We start from the raw sequence: 25,356 nt of genomic DNA on the forward strand, positions 1-25,356 counted from the left end.
AGCAAGGACGGTTCATTGCTCCAGTGCCTTTCCGTTCACCTTCACACTCCTGGGCCAGATTACATTCAATCATAGGACCTACTGAAGAGATGAGTCTTTAATTAATAAAGACTTAACTTGTTAGGGAGTTTTATTCCTCTGCTGGTAGCGTGACTACAGCTCAAGCTCATTACCATAACGCACAATGCGCAAAAATATTCCTAAAAATATTTAACCTCCACACATTAACAAGTAAAATAGCTCAAATGAAAGATAAACAAGTTTTTTTATCTAGCCAGCAAGTCAGATTTCTAAAATGTTTTATGGCGAAAACATAGCACATATTTATGTCAAACCACCACCGCAGACACAGCTAATTTGCATAGCCAAGTTGAAAACAATATGCAATCAACAAACGCAGGATTAAAAGAAAAATCATTTCACTAACCTTTTGAAATCTTCATCAGATGACAGTAATATAACATGTTACACAGTACATTTATTTTTTTCAATAATATGCTATATATATCCATAAATCTGTTTACAATTACGCATCGTTCAAAAAATGCTACTAAATGTCCTGAGAAATGAAATAGCCCCGGCAGATAACGTCAGCTAACAAGGAATACACATCATAAACTTTGACTAAATATGCATGTTTTACATATGTATAGCAAGATACACTTCTTCTAAATGCAATTGCATTGTTACATTTAATTTTAACGTTACATTTTGCGTTCACTAGACTATAATATGGAGTCGGCGCTCCCACAGTAGCATAATGACTCCTCTATCTTGGAGTCGACAGAAACCCAAAATTAATACATTAAATATTCCCTTACCTTTGTTGTTCTTCCATCAAATGACCTGTAAGGGATTATACTCACCAAATTAGCGTTCAGTTTTCAAGTCTGCGTCTTTCGGTTCTCAAAATAGCCTGATTTTGGTAAAAATGTAGTCAAAATTGAAGTGGTTGCGCACCAAAACTTTGAAAGTATATATAATATGTCGAGTAAACTTGTCAAACTATGTTCATAATTAAGCTTTAACATGTTATAAAGGTCTAGAGCAATTGTGAGGACTAAGCGAAACACACACATATTTTAATCGATCCTGAGGGAAAGAGAGAAAATGTACAGAGCGCGCTTTCAGGGCACTGTTTTTTTGGCGTGACCGAGACCTTTCGGCACGCTCAACGTCTCGTGAGCGCGCGATTCACACACTGACAAGCCCCATAGAAGGCTGCCTTTACGCTGAACACGTAGAAACTGTTCCCAGAGCGGTAACCTTTTGGGAAGTGAGTTAAATATGACGTCAAAGCAGAGGCAACTTTTTCCATTACAAGAGAGATTTTGGGAGAATGCATGCCCTGACACTTCTGTTTTACATAGAGACAAAATTTAACCGGATTTAGAATTGTTAGAGTGTTTTCTATTCGATAATATTTTTATATGCAAATATGAGCAACTTTTGAAAAAAATGCATCCTGTTTTATATGGGTACCCAAATCCTCCAGAAGGGGCAGCAAACCGTGGTATCCTGAACAGGTTAAAGGTTGAGACTGAGTCTGCATCTCTCACATGGGTAGGCAGATCATTCTATAAAAATTGAGCTCTATAGGAGAAAGCTCTGCCTCCAGCTGTTTGCTTAGAAATTCTAGGAACAATTAGGAGGCCTGTGTCTTGTGACTGTAGCGTACGTGTAGGTATGTACGGCAGGACCAAATCGGAAAGATAGTTAGGAGCAAGCCTATGTAATGCTTTGTAGGTTCACAGTAAAACCTTGAAATCAGCCCTTGCCTTAACAGGAAGCCAGGGTAGGGAGGCTAGCACTGGAGTAATATGATCCATTTTTTTGGTTCTAGTCGGGATTCTAGCAGCCGTATTTAGCACTAACTGAAGTTTATTTAGTGCTTTATCCAGGTAGCTGGAAAGTAGAGCATTGCAGTAGTCTAACCTAGAAGTGATTCTGATTTTTGCAATGTTACACAGATGGAAAAAATCTGCCCTTGAAACAATCTTGATATGTTCGTCAAAAGAGAGATCAGGGTCCAGAGTAACGCCGAGGTCCTTCACAGATTTATTTGAGACGACTGTACAACCATCAAGATTAATTATCAGATTCAACAGAAGATCTTTGGACCTAGAACAAGGATCTCTGTTTTGTCCAAGTTGAAAAGTAGAATGTTTGCAGCCATCCACTTCCTTATGTCTGAAACACAGGCTTCCAGCGAGGGCAATTTTGAGGCTTCACCATGTTTCATTGAAATGTACAGCTGTGTGTCATCCTCATAGCAGTGAAAGTTAACATTTTGAATTAAATGACTGTGTCTGCATGTTGTATGTGTCGAGGGAGTGCTTTCCGGTATCTGGGTGCAGAGCAGCTGAAGGGAGGGAAACAAGGAGACCAGAAGAGAAAGATGCGGAGAGAGCTGGAGGGGACATAGACTGGGTAAGAGAGGTATGTGGGTGTCAAGTTGTGGAGGGCTTTGTATGTGACGATCTAATGATACATATTGTTCATCTGCCTCACCTAAAGCCCATTCTTGTGTGAAGCTGCTATAGACCACCAAGTGCTAACAGTCAGTATCTGGATAATATGTGTGAAATGCTTGATAATGTATGTGATATCAACAGAGTAGATTTTATGGGAGATTTAAATATTGACCCACTCAGAAAACATGTCAAACTGTAACCAGTGTCTGCAACCTGGATCAGGTTGCCACTCAACCTACCAGGGTAGTTACAAACAGCACAGGAATTAAATCATCAACATGTATTGATCACATCTTTACTGCAGCATTATAATTTAGCTTTAAAGCAGTATCCAAAACCATAGGATGTAGTGATCACAATATAATAGCCATATCTAGGGAAACCAAAGTTACAAATGCTGGGCCTAATATAGTGTATGAGGTCATACAATAACTTTAGTAGTGATTCATATTGATGATGTAAATAATATTTGTTGGTCTGTGGTGTGTAATGAGGAGAGACCAGATGCTGCACTTGACGCATTTATGAAACTACTTATTCCAGTTACTAATAAGCACGCACCCATAACGAAAATGACTGTAAAACGTTTGAATCCCCTTGGATTGATGAGGAATTGGAAAATGATATAGATGAGGCAAAAGGGATGGCAGTTAAGTCTGGCAGCCCAACTGATTAGCAAACGTACTGCAAATTAAGAAATCATGTGACTAAACTAAATAAAAAGAAATGAATGAATGAAACAAAGATGAATGAGAAAAGAATGAGAGTAAAAAGCTTTGAAGCACCTTAATTGAAATGTTGGGAGGAAAAAAACAACTTGGCTCCTTCAGTCATTGAATCAGATGGCTCATTCATCACAAAGCCCACTGATATTGCCAACTACTTCAAGTACATTTTCATTGGCAAGATAAGAAAGCTTAGGGATGACTTAGGGATGTGAAATGCTGACACTATACATCCAAGTATATTGGCCCAAATTATGAAAGATAAGAATTGTACTTTTGAATTCCGTAAAGTCAGTGTGGAAGAGGTGAAAAAATGATTGTTGTCTATCAACAATGACAAGCCACTGAGGTCTGACAATCTGGATGGAAAATTACAGGATAATAACTGACAATTTTGCCACATCTTCAATCTAAGCCTACAAGAGAGCGTGTTCCCTCTGGCCTGATGGGAAGCTAAAGTCATTCCGCTAAATCAAATCAAATCATAGTTCATTTGTCATGTGCGCCGAATACAACCTTACAGTGAAATGCTTACTTACAGGCTCTAACCAATGGTATGAAAAAAGTATGGTTGTGTGTGTGTGTGTGTGTGTGTGTGTGTGTGTGTGTGTGTGTGTGTGTGTGTGTGTGTGTGTGTGTGTGTGTGTGTGTGTGTGTGTGTGTGTGTGTGTGTGTGTGTGTGTGTGTGTGTGTGTGTGTGTGTGTGTGTGTGTAAGTAAAGAAATAAGTAAGTAAAGAAATAAAACAACAGTAAAAAGACATTTGAAAAAAGAGTAGCAATGCTATATATATATATATATATATATATATCTGTTAGTCAGACTTATTGAGGTAGTATGTTCAGTGGGGAGAACAAGTATTTGATACACTGCCGATTTTGTAGGTTTTCCTACTTAAAAAGCGTGTAGAGGTCTCTAATTTTTATCATAGGTACACTTCAACTGTGAGAGACGGAATCTAAAACAAAAATCCAGAAAATCACATTGTATGATTTTTAAGTAATTAATTTGCATTTTATTTTATATAGAGGTCCTGGATGGCAGGCAGCTTTGCCCCAGTGATGTACTGGGCCGTACGCACTACCAACTGAAGTGCCTTGTGGGCGGAGGCCGAGCAATTGCCGTACCAGGCAGTGATGCAACCTGTCAGGATGCTCTCGGTGTTGCAGCTGTAGAACCATTTGAGGATCTCAGAACCCATGCCAAATCTTTTTAGTTTCCTGAGGGGGAATAGGCTTTGTCATGCCCTCGTCACGACTGTTTTGGTGTGTTTGGACCAATCTAGTTTGTTGTTGATGTGTACACCAAGGAATTTGAAGCTCTCAACCTCCCAAGAATAGTAAAGCCTCCTTTACTGGCTCAAATAGCCGACCAATCAGCCTGTTACCAACCCTTAGTAAACTCTTGGAAAAATTGTGTTTGACCAGACACAATGCTATTTCACAGTAAACAAAATGACAACAGAATTTCAGCACGCTTATAGGGAAGGACACTCAACAAGAACAGCGCTTACACAAATAACTGATGATTGGCTGAGAGAAATTGATGATAAAATGATTGGGGCGGCAAGGTAGCATAGTGGTTAGAGTGTTGGACTAGTAACTGGAAGGTTTCAAGTTCAAACCCCCGACCTGACAAGGTACAAATCTGTCATACTGCCCCTGATCAGGCAGTTAACCCACTGTTCCTAGGCCGTCATTGAAAATAAGAATTTGTTCTTAACTGACTTGCCTGGTTAAATAAAGGTAAAATAAAAAACATTGTGGGGGCGATCTTGTTAGAGTTCAGTGCAGCTTTTGACATTATTGATCATAGTCTGCTGCTGGAAAAATGTGTTATTGCTTTTCACCCCCTGCTATAATGTGGATAAAGAGTAACAGAACACAGAGGGTGTTCTTTAATGGAAGCCTCTCAAATATAATCCAGTTAGTACCAGGAATTCCCCAGGGTACCTATTTAGGCCCTTTGCTTTTTCAATTTTTACTAACAACATAACACTGACTTTGAGTAAAGCCAGAGTGCCTATGTATGTGGATGACTGAACATTATACAAGTCAGCTACTACATCGAATGAAATGACTGCAACACTCAACAAAGAGCTGCAGATAGTTTCAGAGTGGGTGGCAAGGAATAAGTTAGCCCTAAATAATTCTAAATAGAAAAGCATTGTATTTGGAACAAAACACTCACTAAATTCCAAACCTTCCGGTGCCGACAGAGATGGTTGCCTCGCTGCGCGTTTCTAGGAAACTATGCAGTATTTTTTTGCATGTTATTTCTTACATTAGTACCCCAGGTACTCTTAGGTTTTACTACATAGAATCGGGTGGAACTATTGGATATAAGAGCAATGTCAACTCACCATCATTACGACCAGGAATATGACTTTCCCGAAGGGGATCCTCTGTTTTGCCCGACCACCCAGGACATTGGATCGGATCCCAGCCGGCGAAACAAACAATGATGCCGTAAAAGGGGCAGATGAATTGGTCTTCTGGTCAGGCTCCAGAGACGGGCACATCGCTTACCGCTCCCGAGCATACTACTCGCCAATGTCCAGTCTCTTGACAACACGGTAGATGAAATCCAAGAAAGAGTAGCATTCCAGAGACACATAAGAGACTGTAACGTTCTTTGCTTCATGGAAACATGGCTCACTCGAGACACGCTATAGGAGTCGGTTTCTTCACGCATCGCGCCGACAGAAATAAGCATCTTTCTGGTAAGAAGAAGGGTGGGGGGATATGTGGGAAAAGTCAAGGGGTTTGAATACTGTCCTAAGGCACTGTATATCATCCTCAGTTCTTATGGTTGTCTTGTTATTGTCATTATCGTATTGTTTGTATTTTGCAAAAGTAAATACATTAAAAAAAGACTACCCAACTCAGTCAGAAAGAAGTTGGACTTGAACAAGCAGGGTTAAATGAAGCAAAAAAACTCAACTGTGAATCTTTCCCAAAAATCATTATCTCCTTAAACACTGTAGTGTTGTCACAATACCAGAATTCTGACTTAGATACAGATACCAGGTTTAGTATCATGTTTCTCAATACCCTCACGATACCCAATTCCAAAATGATACCACTGCAAAAAAAGAAGGCATATTAACCAAAGTCACAGAGTGGCAATTGATTCAGACAGATAAACTCAGTTACTGCTTTCATCAATCGCTTGGCATTTTTTCTTAAATTTAATATCATTGCATTGACATTCGTTAATGCGTTCATGGCAGTCACTGAAATATGTTGAAGTAACTTCATATCATATAATCATATAATCAATTTGATTTGTTTTGTTTTTACCAATCCAACTACATAGCAACATAATGGTAATAATTTCTTTGAATGGTAAATCTCTATTGATAAACTGGGCGAATCAAGATTTACCGAGCTTATTCCCATGAAATCAATAAGAGTGTCCATGCATTTAGTTATTGAGCTTGTTTTGGCTGATTTCAAGGTGATACAGATGACAAATCAAACGTTTTCCCTTCCATTCGGGACTTATTTTATTGTACTGATGAACAACATTTGCATCTAACCCTTGATATATAGTTCATAAACTATTGTAAAGGATGAATTGTATGAAGAAATATTCATGAAAATATGTGACCCGCCACCTGGATTCGGTCCAATGTAACAAAATTAAAAAATAAAATAAAACCTTCCTATTTTATTTTTTACATTTGATAAAAGTACTACAAAATGGTATATCGTACAAACATGTTACCCCACTTTTGAGAAAATGGACCTTGAATGTTTTTGTACATCTACTGGAGAGCTCTTCTTTGTCTACATCCATTCAGCATCGTTCACACCCAACCCTATAAGGATCCACATGTGAACCCATGTGCTAAACAGAGTGAGTAGTGTAGTAAACAACCAAAGAGTTCAAGACTAAACTAGTAGCTTACGATAAGGAAAAACTCCAGGTAAAAATACACTATCTAATCCTTGGCCTATATCCTAATCTGACTTTGGTGCAGGTCATGTTGTTCTTCACATTACAGTCTCTGGTATACACACACTATATCAAATAAAATCTAAGTTCATTTGTCACATATACAGGATACAGAAGGTGTAAATAGTACATAGAAATGGTTATTTGCATAGTAGCAATATCAAAAACAGAAAGGGTCCAGATGAAAATATTTTATAATGATTAGATGGTGCTTACCTAAACACACCCGTCTAGATTGATGGGTCATGTGAAAGAAATTCAATAACCATCCAGATTGTCAGATACGTCAATAGTGCCTGCTAAATTCAAGGGATCAATGTTGTTCAGAAAAGTAGCAACATTTTTGTAGTTCTCAATGGCTAACATTATATCTTTAAAAAAGCCACGGTAAAAAGGATTATCAACACTTACTAAGCAGCTCACATTATAAACAGAACCATGCTAAATGGCAGACCAATCCAAACTCATCTCCAGGTATGTCGAGTCCACCCATTTTCTCAGCCAATCATGGCTAGCGTGAAGGTTCCATGACTTTTTCCATGTCTAAACCAACTAGGTTCCTTAACTTCTTAAGGTATAGGGGGCAGCATTTTCACTTTTGGATAAATAGCGTGCCCAATTTCAACTTCCTGCTACTCATGCCAGGAATATAAGATATGCATGTTATTAGTAGATTTGGATGGGAAACACCCTGAAGTTTCTAAAACTGTTTGAATAATGTCTGTGAGTATAACATAACTTATGTAGCAGGCAAAACCCAGAGGACTAACTGTTCAGAATATTATATTTTTGGTCTCTGTCTGTTCACTGAGATCCCATTGGCAAATTATATTTCTTAGGAACCTGTTTTCAGTTCCTACTGCTTCCACTGGATGTCATCAGTCTTTAGAATTAGGAACTGGGTAACACTGTTGAGAATGCGCAAGACGTGAAAAGTAGCATGGTTTGTCTTCCTGTATTGAACACAGATAGACCCGTCTACAATTTGATTGATTATTAACGTTTAACGTCTAGTGACACCCCATCCCGTGAACGGGACCAATGTCATCATCTGACACTAATTAGCATAACGCAACGGACATAAATATTCCTAGAAAATATTCCTATTCATGAAAATCACAAATTAAATATATTGTGACACAGTTTAGCCTTTTGTTAAACACCCTGTCATCTCAGATTTTCAAAATATGCTTTACAGCCAAAGACAATCACTTGTGTAAGTTTATTGATAGCCTAGCATAGCATTTTGTCCAGCTAGCAGCAGTAATTGGTCACGGAAATAAGAAAAGCAATCAAATTAAATAGTTTACCTTTCATGAGCTTCGGATATTTTCACTCACGAGACTCCCAGTTACATAGCAAATGTTCCTTTTTTCCCAAATATTATTTTTGTAGGCGAAATAGCTCCATTTGATCTTCACGTTTGGATGAGAAATCACCCGGAAATTGCAGTCACGAAAACGGCATTTTTTTTCCCAAATTAGCTCCATAATATCGACAGAAACATGGCAAACATTGTTTATAATCAATCCTCAAGGTGTTTTTCAAATATTTATTCGATAATATATCAACCGGGACTGGTGGCTTCTTAGTAGGAGAGAGAGAAACAATGGCCCCATTTGTCCTTTACGCACCAAACACTATGAGAGACTTCAGCTGACCACTAACGCAATGTTGACGTTCAGGCTAATTTTTCAAAATAAAAGCCTGAAACGATGTATTGTGACACTAGACACATTAGGGAAGCCATAGAAAAAATAATCTGGTTGATAGCCCATTCACTGCTCAATAGGGAAGCATAGGAATGCAGAGCCTTCTAAATAAGAGTCCCTGTCTGTTTGGATTTTTCTCAGGCTTTCGCCTGCAAAATCAGTTCTGTTAAACTCACAGACAATATTTTTACAGTTTTGGAAACTTTAGAGTGTTTTCTATCCCAAACTGTCAATTATATGCATATTCTTGTCATGACAAAATATCCCGTTTACTACGGGAACGTTATTTTTCCAAAAATGAAAATACTGCCCCCTAGTCACTGCCCCCTAGTCACTAATTTGAAATATTTTGACAAAGTTTATAGGCAACTTTTGAAATATTTTGTAGTGACGTTGCATTTTTTGGAAGCTGTATTTTTCTGGATCAAACGCGTCAAATATATGGACATTTGGATATATATGGATGGAAGTAATCGAACAAAAGGACCAATTGTGATGTTTATGGGACATATTGGAGTGCCAACAAAAGAAGCTTGCCAAAGGTAATGCATGTTTTATATTTTATTTCTGCGTTTTGTGTAGCGCCTGCAGGGTTGAAATATGCTACCTTCTTTGTTTGCTATAGTGCTATCATCAGATAATAGCTTCTTATGCTTTAGCCGAAAAGCCTTTTAAAAATGTTGGCTGGATTCACAATGAGTGTAGCTTCAATTGAGTATCTTACATGTGTGATTTAATGAAAGTTAGATTTTTATATAATTTTTTAAAGATTTTTTGATTTAAAAAAAGTTTAAATGCATCTCCTGTGAAGTCCTGGCGTGCGACATACGCCTAGCTTCCTGAAACGGGTCACATATGTGACCGACCGCCTTGATTCAGTCTTATGGAGCAAAATTTGGATAAAAGAAAAGACACAGAGCTACAAAATGGTATACCATACACTGCATCTGAGGAACAATGGGAAAGTAATTCTGGAATACCCATTTTACCTTTTTACTTAAAAAAATGGCTCTAAATACCTTTCTGCTTGTAAGCACGTCAGTGGCTGTTCTAGTGTTAATCAGTAATTAAGCCATTCATGAGGCAAAAGTGGGGGTGCCCTGAGTCACTTTACTGAGGCAATAGATAATCTTTGGGAGAGACGTGAGATAGAGACTGAAATAATAAAGTTTTACTGGCAATTAACTCTGAAATCAGCAGATTTTGCTTTATGGTTTGCATATTATCGGAAACATAGTACCAGCGTAGTGAATTGATGATAGCTTTAGCTATAAGCTAAACAGAAAAGTTAACCTACAAAGCTGGAAGCTACCAGTATCTTCTTGCATTGTAAAGTGTTCTAGCATGTGCGAACAGTCATTAACAGTTTAAACATTTCTACATGCCTTATTATTAACTTATGTGCAACATGAGTGGAAGCTAACATGATGCAGCCCAGACTCTATAAGGGGGACATTTGCTTCGCAGATAGACAGAGTTGATTTTTGAGACGCATTTGACAGAAATGCTCTAGTATAAAAAAGTACTGAAGGTTTCGGTATACCTTGCAAAACTAAAACACAAAATTAATAAGTAGTGAAATGCTTGTGTTGATAAGGTCTTTGAGATGGCCTAATAATTTGGTGCATTAAAACATAGGCTGCTACAACGATGGTGCTGTGTGTGTCGTCAGACATATATTTTTAAGTCCAATCCACATGATTGGGAAGTTAATTTGGAATAATTGGATAATTCATTTCGATGATTATGGTATGCATACGTGACAATTAGTTCACACATGATGTGAGAATGTGCTATATCGCCCTCTTGAGGTGGGATGATAAAAATGCAGAGTAGAAAAGAACCCAAACAAAATACAAGGCCCTATGCATGGTGCATGAGTAGGCAAAAGTTTTTGTTTTTTGCAATCGCCATTTTGCACCATATAGACGGTCAACACAGTCAACACAAAGTCTCCCAAACTCACTGTGCATATTTTCCACAGGCTAGTTGCCTAAATGTTTCACAAGTGTCCTGGGTTACAGTATGTTTGGTTATAAGAATGGGCATAAACATGAGTTTACTGGATATCCACATCCAAGCAAAATATTGTTTTGTATTGTATGATGTCATATATTTTTTTACTCAAATATATGTATGTTAAATATGTCAATGTAATCAACATTATGTATGTAAAATGTAATCAACATCTTGTTGACTGTATATATGCCCCATTCACAATGTGGCATTATAGTGCCCAAAATTAACTGCGTAAATGTGTGTGTTATTTAGTTTCTAACAATGTCCCATACTTAGAAAAAGTCACAAAGTCAGAACAATCTGGTTTCTTTGCCAACAGTAATATATTTTAAAAGGGCCAGTTAGATTGATCAGACAGATTGTACAGACTTAGAGGGGAAAATATATTGCGCTTTGAAGGGTTCAGACAGTTTAACATTTCCTTTCCCTGTGTCTGCTCACTTTATCCCACCCCCTTACCAATCTCCCTCCACTCTCCTTCTCTCTCTCCCCCCCTCCACCCCCCAGGTTGACCCATGACATCAGCCTGAATGAGTTTGAGGATGAGGACCTGTCTGAGATCACTGAGATCCCAGATGAGTGTGGGATGAGTCTCAACTGCAATGGCCTGGAGATTAAGGTAAAGTAGCGCTTCAAACCTGCAGTTGCTTTATGACAGTCGCACACACACACACACACAATGGTCTGTAGATTAAGTTAGAACACCACTAAAATAGCAGGCAATTATTACCAAATATTGCCACCTCTATTTCTAAGATAATCAGAACAGTGATACATGTACAATGCCAACAAAAAGTATGTGCACCACTGAACAATTTTGTTGCATTACAGTATTAAATGTTGAACATATTTAGAACATTTTAATAAATTAAAAAACATAGACTATCTCACTTGAACAACTTAACTGTTATTTTGGTCTAATAAGGCCTAATTTGTTATGCAGCTTGTCAGACCATGTAATGGTTGCTGCAGCAATTCATCCACTTATTCCATCCAATTGATATGATTATTACTTGACAGTTCTTGATAGCTTAAAGCAGGGTTGCTTTTGAATGTCAGAGCATGTAAGTGGGTGAGTGTGAAGTGAGGGCAGAATGTAATTGAGCAGATTTTAAAAATTGTGTCAGCCTCTCCGCTCCAATTGCGCTCTGCAAATGCTCAGCCACAAGCTCTGGGCATGCTCTGCCTAGCGTTTTCATTTCCTTTATCACTATTCTTTTTATTTGCCAATTCACTTGTAATTATTTTGCCTACCACACCAACTGTAGCCTATATCTAGTTTATATTCTACTTTTTAACATTAGGATATGTAGTTTATATTTTGAAGGACTTCAAATGTATTAACGGATGTTTTAGGTAGGCAATATACAGACCACTGTGGTGATGTGGCCCTTTCTGGGTGTAGATTGGGGATTCCCTCTCCCTCACTCTCTCCAAGACCCAGATTATAGTATCTCAGGTCGTAAATTCCTGACAGAGACTCTCTCCTTTTCATGCAGAGAGAGAGACTAGATAGTGCACAAAGGATTTCACATGGCCGAACTCCTAAATCCCTAAAATGGGAAAATGAAACTATATGTCCACTTGTGGGAGTGGTCCTATTTTTATAGCCTAAATCGAAACATTTTGTAAACCGTTTGTGCCGTGAATTCCATCTCTATCAATTTTTTTACGGAGCATTCGACGTGATTACACACCGTAAACAATCGTTTATCAAGCCATGGTTCGTTTCAGTGCATTCCTCTGGATGTTTGCAACACAGCCAAACATCAATGTTTTTTTTTGAGGGGAGTATTGACCGAAGTGCACTGATTTGAAGACAACGAGGAATGACTACCTTACGCACCAATAATTTTAGCGAAGCTTCATTGATTGACTATATTTCTGCCCAATGACCACTGATCTTCTTCAAATCTAGCTGGGTAGATAGCCAATGACCTGAGGTAAACGCCAGTATGTTATGGTTTTGGGTTGGACCACCATTCCTTGTTTGTAATCGCACGCGTAAGGACGATCAGAGGAGTTGCTGTAAGGCTTTTTACGCGCAGCTGTATTTCGGAAAGTTATATTTTCAATGATTTCATTGAAGGTATCATGGCAAATAAATCAGGAAAAGCAAAGTGAAAGTCTAAAGTGAAAGTGGAAAAGTGAAAGTGAGACAGATTTTTTGTTTGAGGAATCTTGGAGTGTTATGATTCAAACGAACTGAGGAGCTGTTTCTGCAAGGACATACTTCTGGACGGGTAAGTGCTAATGCCGTTTTATGAAATATAAAAATATATATATTTAAAAAATAAATACAAATATCTGTGAGTATAACAGAACTCATATAGGAGGCAAAAACCTGAGAAATTCCACTTCCTGTTTCTTTTCTGGAGGGGGCAGATTTTCAACCAAGATCTCATTGAAATTATTGCGAGATATGGATGAGTTTTCACTTCCTACACCTTCCACTAGATATCAGCAGTCAATAGAACTTTGTCTGATGACTCTAATGTGAAGGGGGGTCGATTGACACAGGAAATAGTCACCACAGCCATGGGTGGACCATGCTTTCACCAGGCGTGTTCAGAGGGGAACTACTTGCGTTCCACCTGGGAACTATATGGAACGGGGAACTACTTGCGTTCCACGTTCCATCTGAAGTAATTCTAATTCTCCGGTGGGAACGTTATTCAAGATATATGTAAACAACATTCTAAAGATTGATTCAGTACATCGTTTGACATGTTTCTACTGACTGTTACAGAACTTTTGGACATTTTTTCACGTTATAGTGGACACGCTGTGTGACTTTGGAATTGTTTACCAAACGTGCTAACCAAAATAGCTAATTGGACATAAATAATGGACATTTTTAAACAAATCAAGCATTTATTGCGGCCCTGGGATTTCTAGGACTGCATTCTACTGAAGTTCATCAAAGGTAAGGAAACATTTATCATGTATTTCCTGGTTTCTGTTGACTCCAACTTGGAGGCTAATTTGGCTACTGTTCTGAGCGCCGTCTCAAATTATTGCATGGGTTGCTTTTTCCGCAAACTTAAAAAAAATTGTCACAGCGGTTGCATTAAGGAGAGGTATACAGTGCCTTGCGAAAGTATTCGGCCCCCTTGAACTTTGCGACCTTTTGCCACATTTCAGGCTTCAAACATAAAGATATAAAACTGTATTTTTTTGTGAAGAATCAACAACAAGTGGGACACAATCATGAAGTGGAACGACATTTATTGGATATTTCAAACTTTTATAACAAATCAAAAACTGAAAAATTGGGCGTGCAAAAGTATTCAGCCCCTGTAACAGCGTTCGTCTGTTGAAAGAAGAGAGTCGGACCGAAATGCAGCGTGTTGGTTACTCATGACTTTAATGAACTGAATCGCGGTACATGAAATAACTGAAATACTAAATACAAAAACAACAGAACGGAACGTGAAACTTATTACAGCCTATCTGGTGACTACTACACAAAGACAGGAACAAACACCCACGAAATACAAAGCGAAACTCAGGCTGCCTAAATACGGGTCCCAATCAGAGACAACGATAAGCACCTGACTCTAATTGAGAATCGCCTCAGGCAGCCAAGCCTATACCACACCCCTAATCAGCCGCGATCCCAAATAATACAAACCCCAATACGAAACACAACATATAAACCCATGTCACACCCTGGCCTACCCAAACATATAACAAAAACACAAAATACAATGACCAAGGCGTGACAGCCCCCTTAAGTTAATACTTTGTAGCACCACCTTTTGCTGCGATTACAGCTGTAAGTCGCTTGGGGTATGTCTCTATCAGTTTTGCACATCGAGAGAATGATTTTTTTTCCCATTCCTACTTGCAAAACAGCTCGAGCTCAGTGAGGTTGGATGCAGAGCATTTGTGAACAGCAGTTTTCAGTTCTTCAAAATCACTTGATATTTTTGGAACAAGTGAATCTAACGAGCCAATGTAAACTCAGATTTTTTAAATATAAATATGAACTTTATCAAACAAAACATGCATGTATTGTGTAACAGGAAGTCCTATGAGTGTCATCTGATGAAGATAATTCAAGGTTAGTGATTCATTTTATCTTTATTTATGCTTTTTGTGAATGCTATATTTTGCTGGAAAATGGCTGTGCATATTGTGGTTTGGTGGAGAACTAACATAATCGTTTGAAGTGCTTTGAAATCGGACCCTTTGGTGAGATTAACAACGAGAATAGCTTTAAAATTATATAAAACACATGTATGTTTTAGGAATTGGAATTATGAGATTTCTGTGGTTTGAATTTGGCGCCCTCTATTTTCACTGATAGTTGTCATATCGATCCCGGTATTTGGATTGCAGCCATAACAAGTTAACCACTATTTGTGAATTTATGAAACCTGTGCCGGTGGAAAAATATTTTGATGTGGGGTGCCGTTCAAAAACAATCGCATGGTATGCTTTCGCTGTGAAGCCTACTGTAAATCGGACAGTGAGGTTAGATTAACAAGAATTTAAGCTTTTAACGTCTTGGTGACAGGGGGGCAGTATTGAGTAGCTTGGATGAATAAGGTGCCCAGAGTAAACTGCCTGCTACTGTGTCCCAGATGTTAACCTCTTAACTCCACTCGACACACAGGCATCCCATCTAGCCATCTGGAAATGCAAATGTGCTACGCTAAATGCTAATAGCACTCGTTAAAACTCAAACGTTCATTAAAACACACATGCAGGGTACTGAATTAAAGCTACACTCGTTGTGAATCCAGCCAACAAGTCAGAGTTTTAAAATGCTTTTCGGCAAAAGCATGAGAAGCTATTCTCTGATAGCATGACACACCCCGAAATACAAGAAGGGGACGTAAACAAAAGAATTAGCATAGCCGGCGCTACACAAAACACAGAAATAAAATATAAAACATTCATTACCTTTGACGATCTTATTTGTTGGCACTCCTAGATGTCCCATAAACATCACTATTGGGTATTTCTTTCGATTAAATCGGTCCATATATACCCTAAATATCGATCTATGAAAAGTGTGTGATACAGGAAAAAAGACCGTTTTAAAACGCAACGTCATTTAAAAAAATTGGACGATAAACTTTCACAAAAACTACGAAATACTTTTGTAATTCAACTTTAGGTATTAGTAAACGTTAATAATCTATCAAATTAATCACGGGGTGATGTGTATTCAATAGCTCCACGTCTTAAAATCATGGTCGGAAAGTTCTCTGCCAAAACATCATGTCGGAGACCGGAAGAAATGGGCTCTCTCTTACTCGTTTGACCAAGAAACAAAGCCCAGGCAATTGACAAGACTGGCGACATCGTCTGGAAGCTGTAGGACTTGCAATCTCAGCCCCATGTAATTTGGTTTCCCATAGACAATACATGCAAGTGGCGCATGGATATTTTTACCAGTTTTCGGTGATCAGATTTTCTTGAGCTTTTCGATGAAACACAGGCTCTGTTATAGTCACAGCCGTGATTTAACCAGTTTTAGAAACGTCCGAGTGTTTTCTATCCACACATACTAATCATATGCATATACTATATTCCTGGCATGAGTAGCAGGACGCTGAAATGTTGCGCGATTTTTAACAGAATTTTCGAAAAAGTAGGGGGTAGGCTTAACAGGTTTTAATATATGCATATTATTAGAAGTATAGAAATGGATAGAAACCACTCTGAAGTTTCTAAAACTGTTTGAATGTTGTCTGTGAGTATAACAGTGCTCATATGGCAGGTGAAAACCTGAGACAAATCTAACCAGGAAGTGGGAAATCTGAGTTTTGTAGTTTCATTTTAGTGATTGCCTGTCCAATATGCTGTGTCTATGGGGCCAGATTGCACTTCCCAAGGCTTCCAGCAGATGTCAACAGTCTTTATAAGGTTGTTTGATGCTTCTATTGTGGAAGGGTGTCGAATAAGAGCTGTTTCAACAAGTGGACTAGGCTGAGGCCAATCAGTTGTTGTTAGAGGAATTCTAAATTCCTATATGTTTTGTAGCCAAAACCAAATTCACACTCTATCTATTTCATAATAATTTGTAGGATTATCATTTGCATGAAATAGCGAGAGACCAGTCTTAAAAACAAGTTCAGCATTTATTCTTCGTGAGTACTGGCCCAAAATACAAAGAACATTACATTTTAAAGAGAAGATAAAAATGACGTCATCAGTTCTCACACTTTCTCCGATCCATACAATAGTGTCTTCAGGTCTGGAGATTGTCTCCTATTTCCCTCATAAAGCAAACATTCCAATCTGTCTAAAAGATATACTCTTCTCCACTAATGGAACATCCAAGAACAATCTTATCTGTCTGAAGAGAAATACCCTCCTTCTCCCTTAAATCCGCAAGGTACAGACAATTCATTTGTTTTACCTACATTTTCAGTCCTAGTTTAACCAAAAACCCATACATTTCATACCACAACATAATAGTATTAAAATTAATGGTTCCAATTTAAATGTATACATAATGAATCATTTCAACTATAATTTCCTCCAACAGTTGTTTACTGCGTGGTCACACGGGTGCGCTGTGTCGTGGAAATGTTCTCTATTTACCTAATCATGGGAGCAAACCACACACACACACGTCAGAGTTAGTTATAAAAGTCCATCTTTAATTATATGAGCTCTTATCACAATCATGTGACTCTCAGATAAATTCAGTGTCTCCTAGTGAATTTTCTGAGAGTCCCCTTACAATGCAACTGAGTTCCTTTTAATAGCAAAGACACACATCGTCAGATAGCATAGACATAATTAATCGTTCAGCTTTGTCTCCTTTCCCAAACCCCAGAACCATAAACCAATTCTTCCATATCAACAAGCATATATCAAATTGTCATTTATATACAACCCACTCTAAATACAAACTCCTGGACAAACTCGCGGAGAGGGGGTGAGGCTATAGGTTAAGATAGAAACAACATAAGAGGGAGCATAGAATGATTCCAGACACTGCAAACCCTCCTTTCCCCACTGGGAAGGGTAGGGAGTAAAAGATATGTTTACACATGATGACACTTTGACCTCTCCCCTCTCAGCGGCCCATGCAACTTAGTCCTGACATAGAACAGATAACTGCCAATGGCCACCACTATAGTACAACAAAATACATTCTTATGAGATGTAACTTACACACATTTGATGAATATTAAACATCTTACAAATGTTACCAACAAATTCTGATAATTCCTCGACAGCCGTTACTTATTTTTCCTCTGTAATGAATACGCTACTGTCCAGTTGGAATATTATTGAAGATGTATTATAAAAAGACCCTAAGGATTGATTGTAAACATTGTTTGACATGTTTCTACAAACTGTAATGGACCTCTTTTGACTTTTCGGCTGGATTTTGCGCTCACGCATTGTGCCTTTGGAATAGTGAACTAAACACGCGAAAAAAGCGGAGGTATTTGGACATAAATTTGGATGTAATCAAACAAAACAAACATTTCTTGTGGAAGTGGGAGTCCTGGGAGTGCATTCCGACGAAGATCAGCAAAGGTAAGTGAAGATTTATAATGCTATTTATGACTTTTGTTGACTCCACAATTTGGCGGGTAACTGTATGGCTTGCTTTTGTGGCTTAACACTGTTCTCAGATGATTGAATATTGTGCTTTTGCCGTAAAGCTTTTTAAAAAATCTGACACAGCGGTTGCATTAAGAACAAGTTTGTCTTTAATTCTATGTAAAACATGTATCTTTCATCAAAGTCTATGATGAGTATTTCTGTTATTTGATGTGGGTCTCTGCAATTTCTCCGGATGTTTTGGAGGCATTCCTGAACATGGCGCCAATGTAAACTGAGGTTTTTGGATATAAATATGAACTTGATCGAACAAAACATACATGTATTGTGCTGGGAGTGTCATCTGATGAAGATTGTCAAAGGTTACTGATTAATTTGACCTAGATTTCTGCTTTTTGTGACTCCTCTCTTTGGTTGGAAAATGGCTGAATGCTTTCTGTGACTAGTTGCTAACCTAACATAATGATATCTTTGAAATCGGACACTGTGGTTGGATTGACGAGAAGTGTATCTTTAAAAAGGTGTAAAATACTTGTATGGTTGAGGAATTTTAATTGAGATTTCTGTTGTTTTGAACTTGGCGCCCTGCAATTTCACTGGCTGTTGGCGAGGTGGGATGCTAGCGTCCTATACCCATTTCCTGAACCGATAGAAGACACTTGTATGTACCTAAATGTTTAAATAATCATAAAAATGATGGATATTATTTGAATTGCGCACACTCCAGCGGGACACCTAGCCTTATTTTAACCAACAATGCTTTAAGCAGTTTTAACAAGAAAAAATAAGTGTTAAATAAAAAATAGATAATAAAAGTAAGAAATAATTCAACAGCAGCAGAAAAATAACAAGTGTGGCTATATACAGGGGGAACCAGTACAGAGTCAATGTGCGGGAGCACCGGTTAGTTGAGGTAATTGAGGTAATATGTTAAGGGCTTGTATGTAAGCATTTCCCTGTAAGGTTTACACCTGTTGCATTCGGCACATGTGACAAATCAAATTTGATTTTGATTTGAAATTGTCTAATTTGCTTGCGTCAGCCTGCACAGAATGGTAAGGTAGTAATCGTTTATTACTATTACCTATTGTATTTGTTGGCATTCATTATTATTAGGCATTCTCAAGCACCGTAAAGGCCAAATTCAAATGCAAATTCCCATGAGATGGTAAGGCTTAGGAGGGTGCAACCTAGCAGGATGGTCAAGGGCCAGTTGACCACATAGTGGCGCTATAACAAGCGGTTGAAAAGGCAAACTTTGAAAGGTCACAACCTTGACACTGTTTGAGTCACAACATGCGGTATAAATGTCCATCTCATCACAAGGAACAAATTTGCCTTTGAATCCATAAGGTCTTCCATGATGGATTTTCTTCCATTTTGAATTTTGTGAAAAACACTTAAAATACCATTCATCTGGCATTGTATAACAGATCTGTATGAAACGTTATATGTGGCAAAGTTCTCTCAACAAAACATTTTCCAGACTAGTGCTTAAAACAACATGGCCGCTGTTGACAATAAGCATTCATATGTGCGTGTTCTGGCATATAAATGCATGTTAATCTGTCAGGGATATTCGTATTCTTACAAAACTTGGTACACGTTTCAAACACCTGTGAAGACTCAACATGTTCGAGCACCTATTCAGATCGACTACGCAGTTGCTCTATGACAGGCACATGTTTATATCTCTTGATCTTTTTGATCAGAATGATGAAATTTGGGACACATGCTCATGGATATGAGTCTAGTTAAAGCTCATTTGCTCATAGCAGCCATATTGTTTGAGCCAGAGACCTGGAAAATTGTGTTTAATGACATGGGTTCAGAGCTGAAACTTACCAATATACCCTTTCCTGTTGTCAAATGGCCTAGTGGCCTCATGGGTGGAAGGTTACTCATATTTTTCACAATTTCTTAGTTAAATCAACATATTTTTTTTAATAGCCGAAAATCTGATGTTTCTATGTCAAAACGTTTTGTTATATTTCAGTCTTCTGTGATGTACACGCTTGCCAAAATTAGAACTCAACATCGAACAGGTCACACAATATAATGTTTTTGAGTTATTATAATATTGGGATGCAAACTCAAAATTGAATACATTTCAACTGTTACATTACATATCTGACATGGTACAGGAGTGTAAGCTTTTTTACGCCCATAACCATGTGTGTGAGGTGTACTGTATACTTTTGTTTCAAACTAGAAGACTACCAAGGAACACTCTGTGTGACACTGCAGTAAAAGTTTAAAGTCGTCAACATCATTATAAAAAAAGGTTCAAAATAACTCAAAAACATTATATTGTATGACCTGTTCAATGTTGAGTTCTAATTTTGGCAAGCGTGGTAAACGGTACAGAATTTAGAATATTATTGGGATCTCCTTTAGCTGACGCCAATTGCTCATCCTAGGGCAATGTGTCCTGATGGTGGCACTGGGCACACAGCTGAACTCCGCTTGCACTTTTTATTATTATTATTGCTATTATGGCATGAGGCTATAAATCTATTGATCCCTGCCATGCTAGGATTTATTTTGCAACCCGTCCACTAAATCCATTCATTACGCATGGTCCTCAGTCTCCTGCACCCCTTTTCGAGGATGCTTTCCAAAACATTTTTTATGCTTATCATCAAATTAGTAGGTTGCGATCATCGGTGCTATTTGAAATAGAATATCTAATGGGCTTAGCATGAAAAACGTCCACAGACCATTATTCCTCCTCCACCAAACTTTACAGTTGGTACTGTTCATTTGGGCAGGTAGCATTCTCCAGTCATCTGTCAAACCCAGATTAGTCCGTTGGACTGCCAGATGGTGAAGCATGAAGGCATTACTCCAGAGAACAGGTTTCCACTGCTGCACAGTCCAATGGCAGTGAGCTTTACACCATTCCAGCAGACGCTTGGCAAGGCGGATGGTGATCTTTGGCTTGTATGTGGCTGCACGGCCAAGGAAACCCAGTTCATGAAGCTCCTGACAAACAGTTATTGTGCTGATTTTGCTTCCAGAGGCAGTTTGGAACTCGGTTTTGTTGCAAACGAGGACAAATTATTTTTAGTAAATGTTTTAAAAATGAAAAACAGAAATACCTTTTTTACATAAATATTCAGACCCATTTGCAAAATGTGGAAGAAGTCAAGGGGTCTGAATACTTAATTTGTATGGGCTAATAGCAATAAGGCCAAATACATTTAAAAAAGCTAATCATGTTTTCATATTATATTTTATACTTTAAGGGGTCATAAAATAAATAAAAAAATCATTTAATCTAAATCAAATAGCAAAATGATACTTAATATGACCATCTTAAAACAATTATTTATAGCTTAGTAGAACCCCTCCCCAGCTTAGACTGTAATGGGTTAAGTCGTTCAAATGAGATAATAAGTAATTTAAACAAGATACTATCTCGTTTGAATGAATTCAAACGAGATAATTCCAAGAGTGTACGTTTTCCAAATTCTTGTTGCCTTGGGCTTCAGGGCTTCCGTAGAAAGCGGAAATGTATTGTGTGCATAAGTATCTGAATCCTTTGCAATATGGCAAGATAGATGCATGGAACACAAATGACTTAACAAGTCACCCCCTATGTTGAATGGACTTTACAGTATAGAAGTTCTCATGATTTTAGAATGAATGATAAGCTCTCTGTAAGGTTACCCAGTCCTATATGAGTTTCAAGCAAAGGTTTAACCACAAAGCAACCATGGATATTTTAAATCAACTCAGGGTTAAAGTCGTAGACTGGCACAGGCATTTGCTTGAAATTAATTTAGTACTGAATAACCTTACAAACCTTGGAATTTATTCTAAAATCTGTGGTGGGATTGAAACTTGACCCACTAGAGGTCATTGATGAGGAGGTTGGGGGTGAAAACCTGAATCTATTTAAAAAGGACTATAGTGTGTCTTAACACCAGAACACTGTGCAGCTCAGACCCGTCCTCAACAGAGGGCAGCCAGAGAATATCAAATCAAATCAAATGTTATTTGTCACATACACATGGTTAGCAGATGTTAATGCGAGTGTAGCGAAATGCTTGTGCTTCTAGTTCCGACAATGCAGTGATAACCAACAAGTAATCTAACTAACAATTCCAAAACTACTGTCTTATACACAGTGTAAGGGGATAAAGAATATGTACATAAGGATATATGAATGAGTGATGGTACAGAGCAGCATACAGTAGATGGTATCGAGTACAGTATATACATATGAGATGAGTATGTAGACAAAGTAAACAAAGTGGCATAGTTAAAGTGGCTAGTGATACATGTATTAAGCAGAGATTCAGAATCAGCTATTGAATCAGCCATTGATTCTTAGGGATCGGCATCCCGTCAACAGGACAGTTATAATTCATGCAGTGTCACGAAAAAACAAATGTCGGTACATGCAAGTGTTTTAAGCTAAAAGCTTAAATTATTGTTAATAATTATTAACTAGCACTTTGAGAGAGTACCATTTGGAAGGACTTTGATAACAACAGTTTTTAAGTGGAGATCGCTCAACGATTACTCTCACTATAGAACATTGGTAGTAGTCAGTGACAAATATCAAAGCTAAGCTGGATTTGGTTGAAATGTTGGATGGGTGACCAAAGGGATAAATTCTCCAGTACGAGGTGCAGCCCAGCCTGTTGTTCTTTTTCTGATAGTGGATATAATGTTGAAGATCAAATCAATTGTATTTTACATGCAGATTCCATACATTGAGAAATGATGTTGAAACAATGTTGATTTAAAACCAGTTAGTGCCCAGTGGGGAGCTTGATGACTCATCAATGGGCATGCCATTGTGCGCTAGGCCGAGCACATACATTTTGGCGTACAACGGTCGGAGTCTAAATCAAAGTATGCAATGGCCAACGTTGGCTACAAATTCTTCGTCAGTTAGAATGCTATCTATGTCACTACTGTGGGTATTCTAGCCAGTTAAAGATGCCTAAATGAACATGAAATAAACTCTGACTGGAATGAATTGTTGTCAATTCACATCTTATATGTTTCCTGACTACAGTGGATTATCTTGATAGGTTAATAAATACATGGTGTTCATTTAGGCATGTTTAACTGTCTAGAATACCCACAGTAGTGTCATAGATCGCAGGCTAGCTTGACAACGGACGCCATCGATGCACGCTTCAAAATGTGTAGAAATGAAGTACGCATCGGAGAAATGCCCTATGTGCTCCGTTTCGCATAATTTAATTTGGATTCATACTCCAACTGTTTGCATGCTCCAATTTGTGTGCTTGGAGTAGTATGCATTTTGAGAAACACCCGCTGTATTACACAAGAAGAAGTGAAGATTGCTGGATAATCAGATTATTTCATTACTGTATCTTAGAAACAGAGGCGACATGGACCTGACTGGATGATAAACTGTTACCTGTCTAAATAAAACAATAAAGGGTTTGAATACTTATGTAAAGCAGGTATTTCTGTTTGTAATGTTTTATAAATGTGCAAAAATGTAAAAAAATGAAATGTTTTCGCTATAAAATGTTTTTAGATGGGATTATTTTCCTACACTATTCTTGAATATGGGTTGTCTCATCAATTATTGCATGCCTATTTCGAGAAAATATTAACTTATTTTAGAATATATTGAATATTATTGGTGTATTGGGTGTAGATTGATGAGGATTTTTGGGGTCCATTTTAGAAAAAGGCTGTATCGTAACAAAATTTGTGAAAAAATGAAGGGTTTTGAACACTTTCCGAATGCACTGAGTCACGTTCGTCGTATGAATCGGACCAATGCACAGCGTGGTATGTGTTCATTCTTTATTATTATACCAAACTAACAAAAATAACAAGATGACACGTGAAGCTATACAAATGAGACAAGAACCCACGAACACAAAAGGGAAAATGGCTACCTAAATATGATCCCCAATCAGAGACAACGATAAACAGCTGCCTCTGATTTGGAACCATATCAGGCCACCATAGACATACAAATTACCTAGACCTACAAAACCGCTAGACATACAAAACACTAGACAATACAAAAACTAGCAAATCCACCCTCGTCACACCCTGACCTAACCAAAATATAAAGAAAACAGAACCTGAACCTAATAGGGAGGGTCCGGGTGGGCATCTACCCTTGGTGGCGGCTCCGGTTCTGGACGCAGCCCCACCTCCTTACACTGATCCCTCCGCCTTTGTTGAAACTGACCATGGATCATCGCCGGAGGCTCGGGACTGCAGATCATCGCCGGAGGCCCCGGACTGGGAACCATCGTTGGAGACCCCGGACTGGGAACCGTCGTTGGAGACCCGGGACTGGGGACCGTCACCGGAGACCCGGGACTGGGGACCGTCGCCGGAGACCCGGGACTGGGGACCGTCGCCGGAGACCCCGGACTGGGGACCGTCGCCGGAGACCCCGGACTGGGGACCGTCGCCGGAGACCCCGGACTGGGGACCGTCGCCGGAGACCCCGGACTGGGGACCGTCGCCGGAGACCCCGGGCTGGGGACCTTCGCCGGAGACCCGGGACTGGGGACCGTCGCTGGAGACCCGGGACTGGGGAACGTCGCTGGAGACCCGGGACTGGGGACCGTCGCCGGAGACCCGGGACTGGGGACCGTCGCTGGAGACAAGCGACTGGGGACCGTCGCTGGAGACCCAGGACTGGGGACTGTCGCTGGAGACCCCGGACTGGGGACCGTCGCTGGAGACCCCGGACTGGGGACCGTCGCTGGAGACCCCGGACTGGGGACCGTCGCTGGAGACCCCGGACTGGGGACCATCGCTGGAGACCCCGGACTGGGGACCGTCGCTGGAGACCCCGGACTGGGGACCGTCGCTGGAGACCCCGGACTGGGGACACATGCTGGAGACCCCGGGCTGGGTACAGATGCTGGAGAACCCGGGCTTGGGACCGTTGCTGGAGACCCCGGGC

At 39.1% G+C, this 25,356-nt stretch overlaps 1 protein-coding gene across 1 annotated transcript in view; it reads left to right on the forward strand.

Annotated features, from left to right (window-relative positions):
- LOC124034876 (C-Jun-amino-terminal kinase-interacting protein 1-like) overlaps window positions 1-25,356 on the forward strand; it is a 90,779-nt gene that overhangs the window by 9,998 nt on the left and 55,425 nt on the right. The window contains exon 2 of the mRNA XM_046348283.1: window positions 11,397-11,508. Within this exon, the coding sequence (XP_046204239.1) occupies window positions 11,397-11,508 (112 nt within the window). The remainder of the gene's footprint in view (window positions 1-11,396; window positions 11,509-25,356) is intronic.

This window comes from Oncorhynchus gorbuscha, linkage group LG05 (genome assembly GCF_021184085.1).
Source record: "Oncorhynchus gorbuscha isolate QuinsamMale2020 ecotype Even-year linkage group LG05, OgorEven_v1.0, whole genome shotgun sequence".
Lineage (NCBI taxonomy): Eukaryota > Metazoa > Chordata > Actinopteri > Salmoniformes > Salmonidae > Oncorhynchus > Oncorhynchus gorbuscha.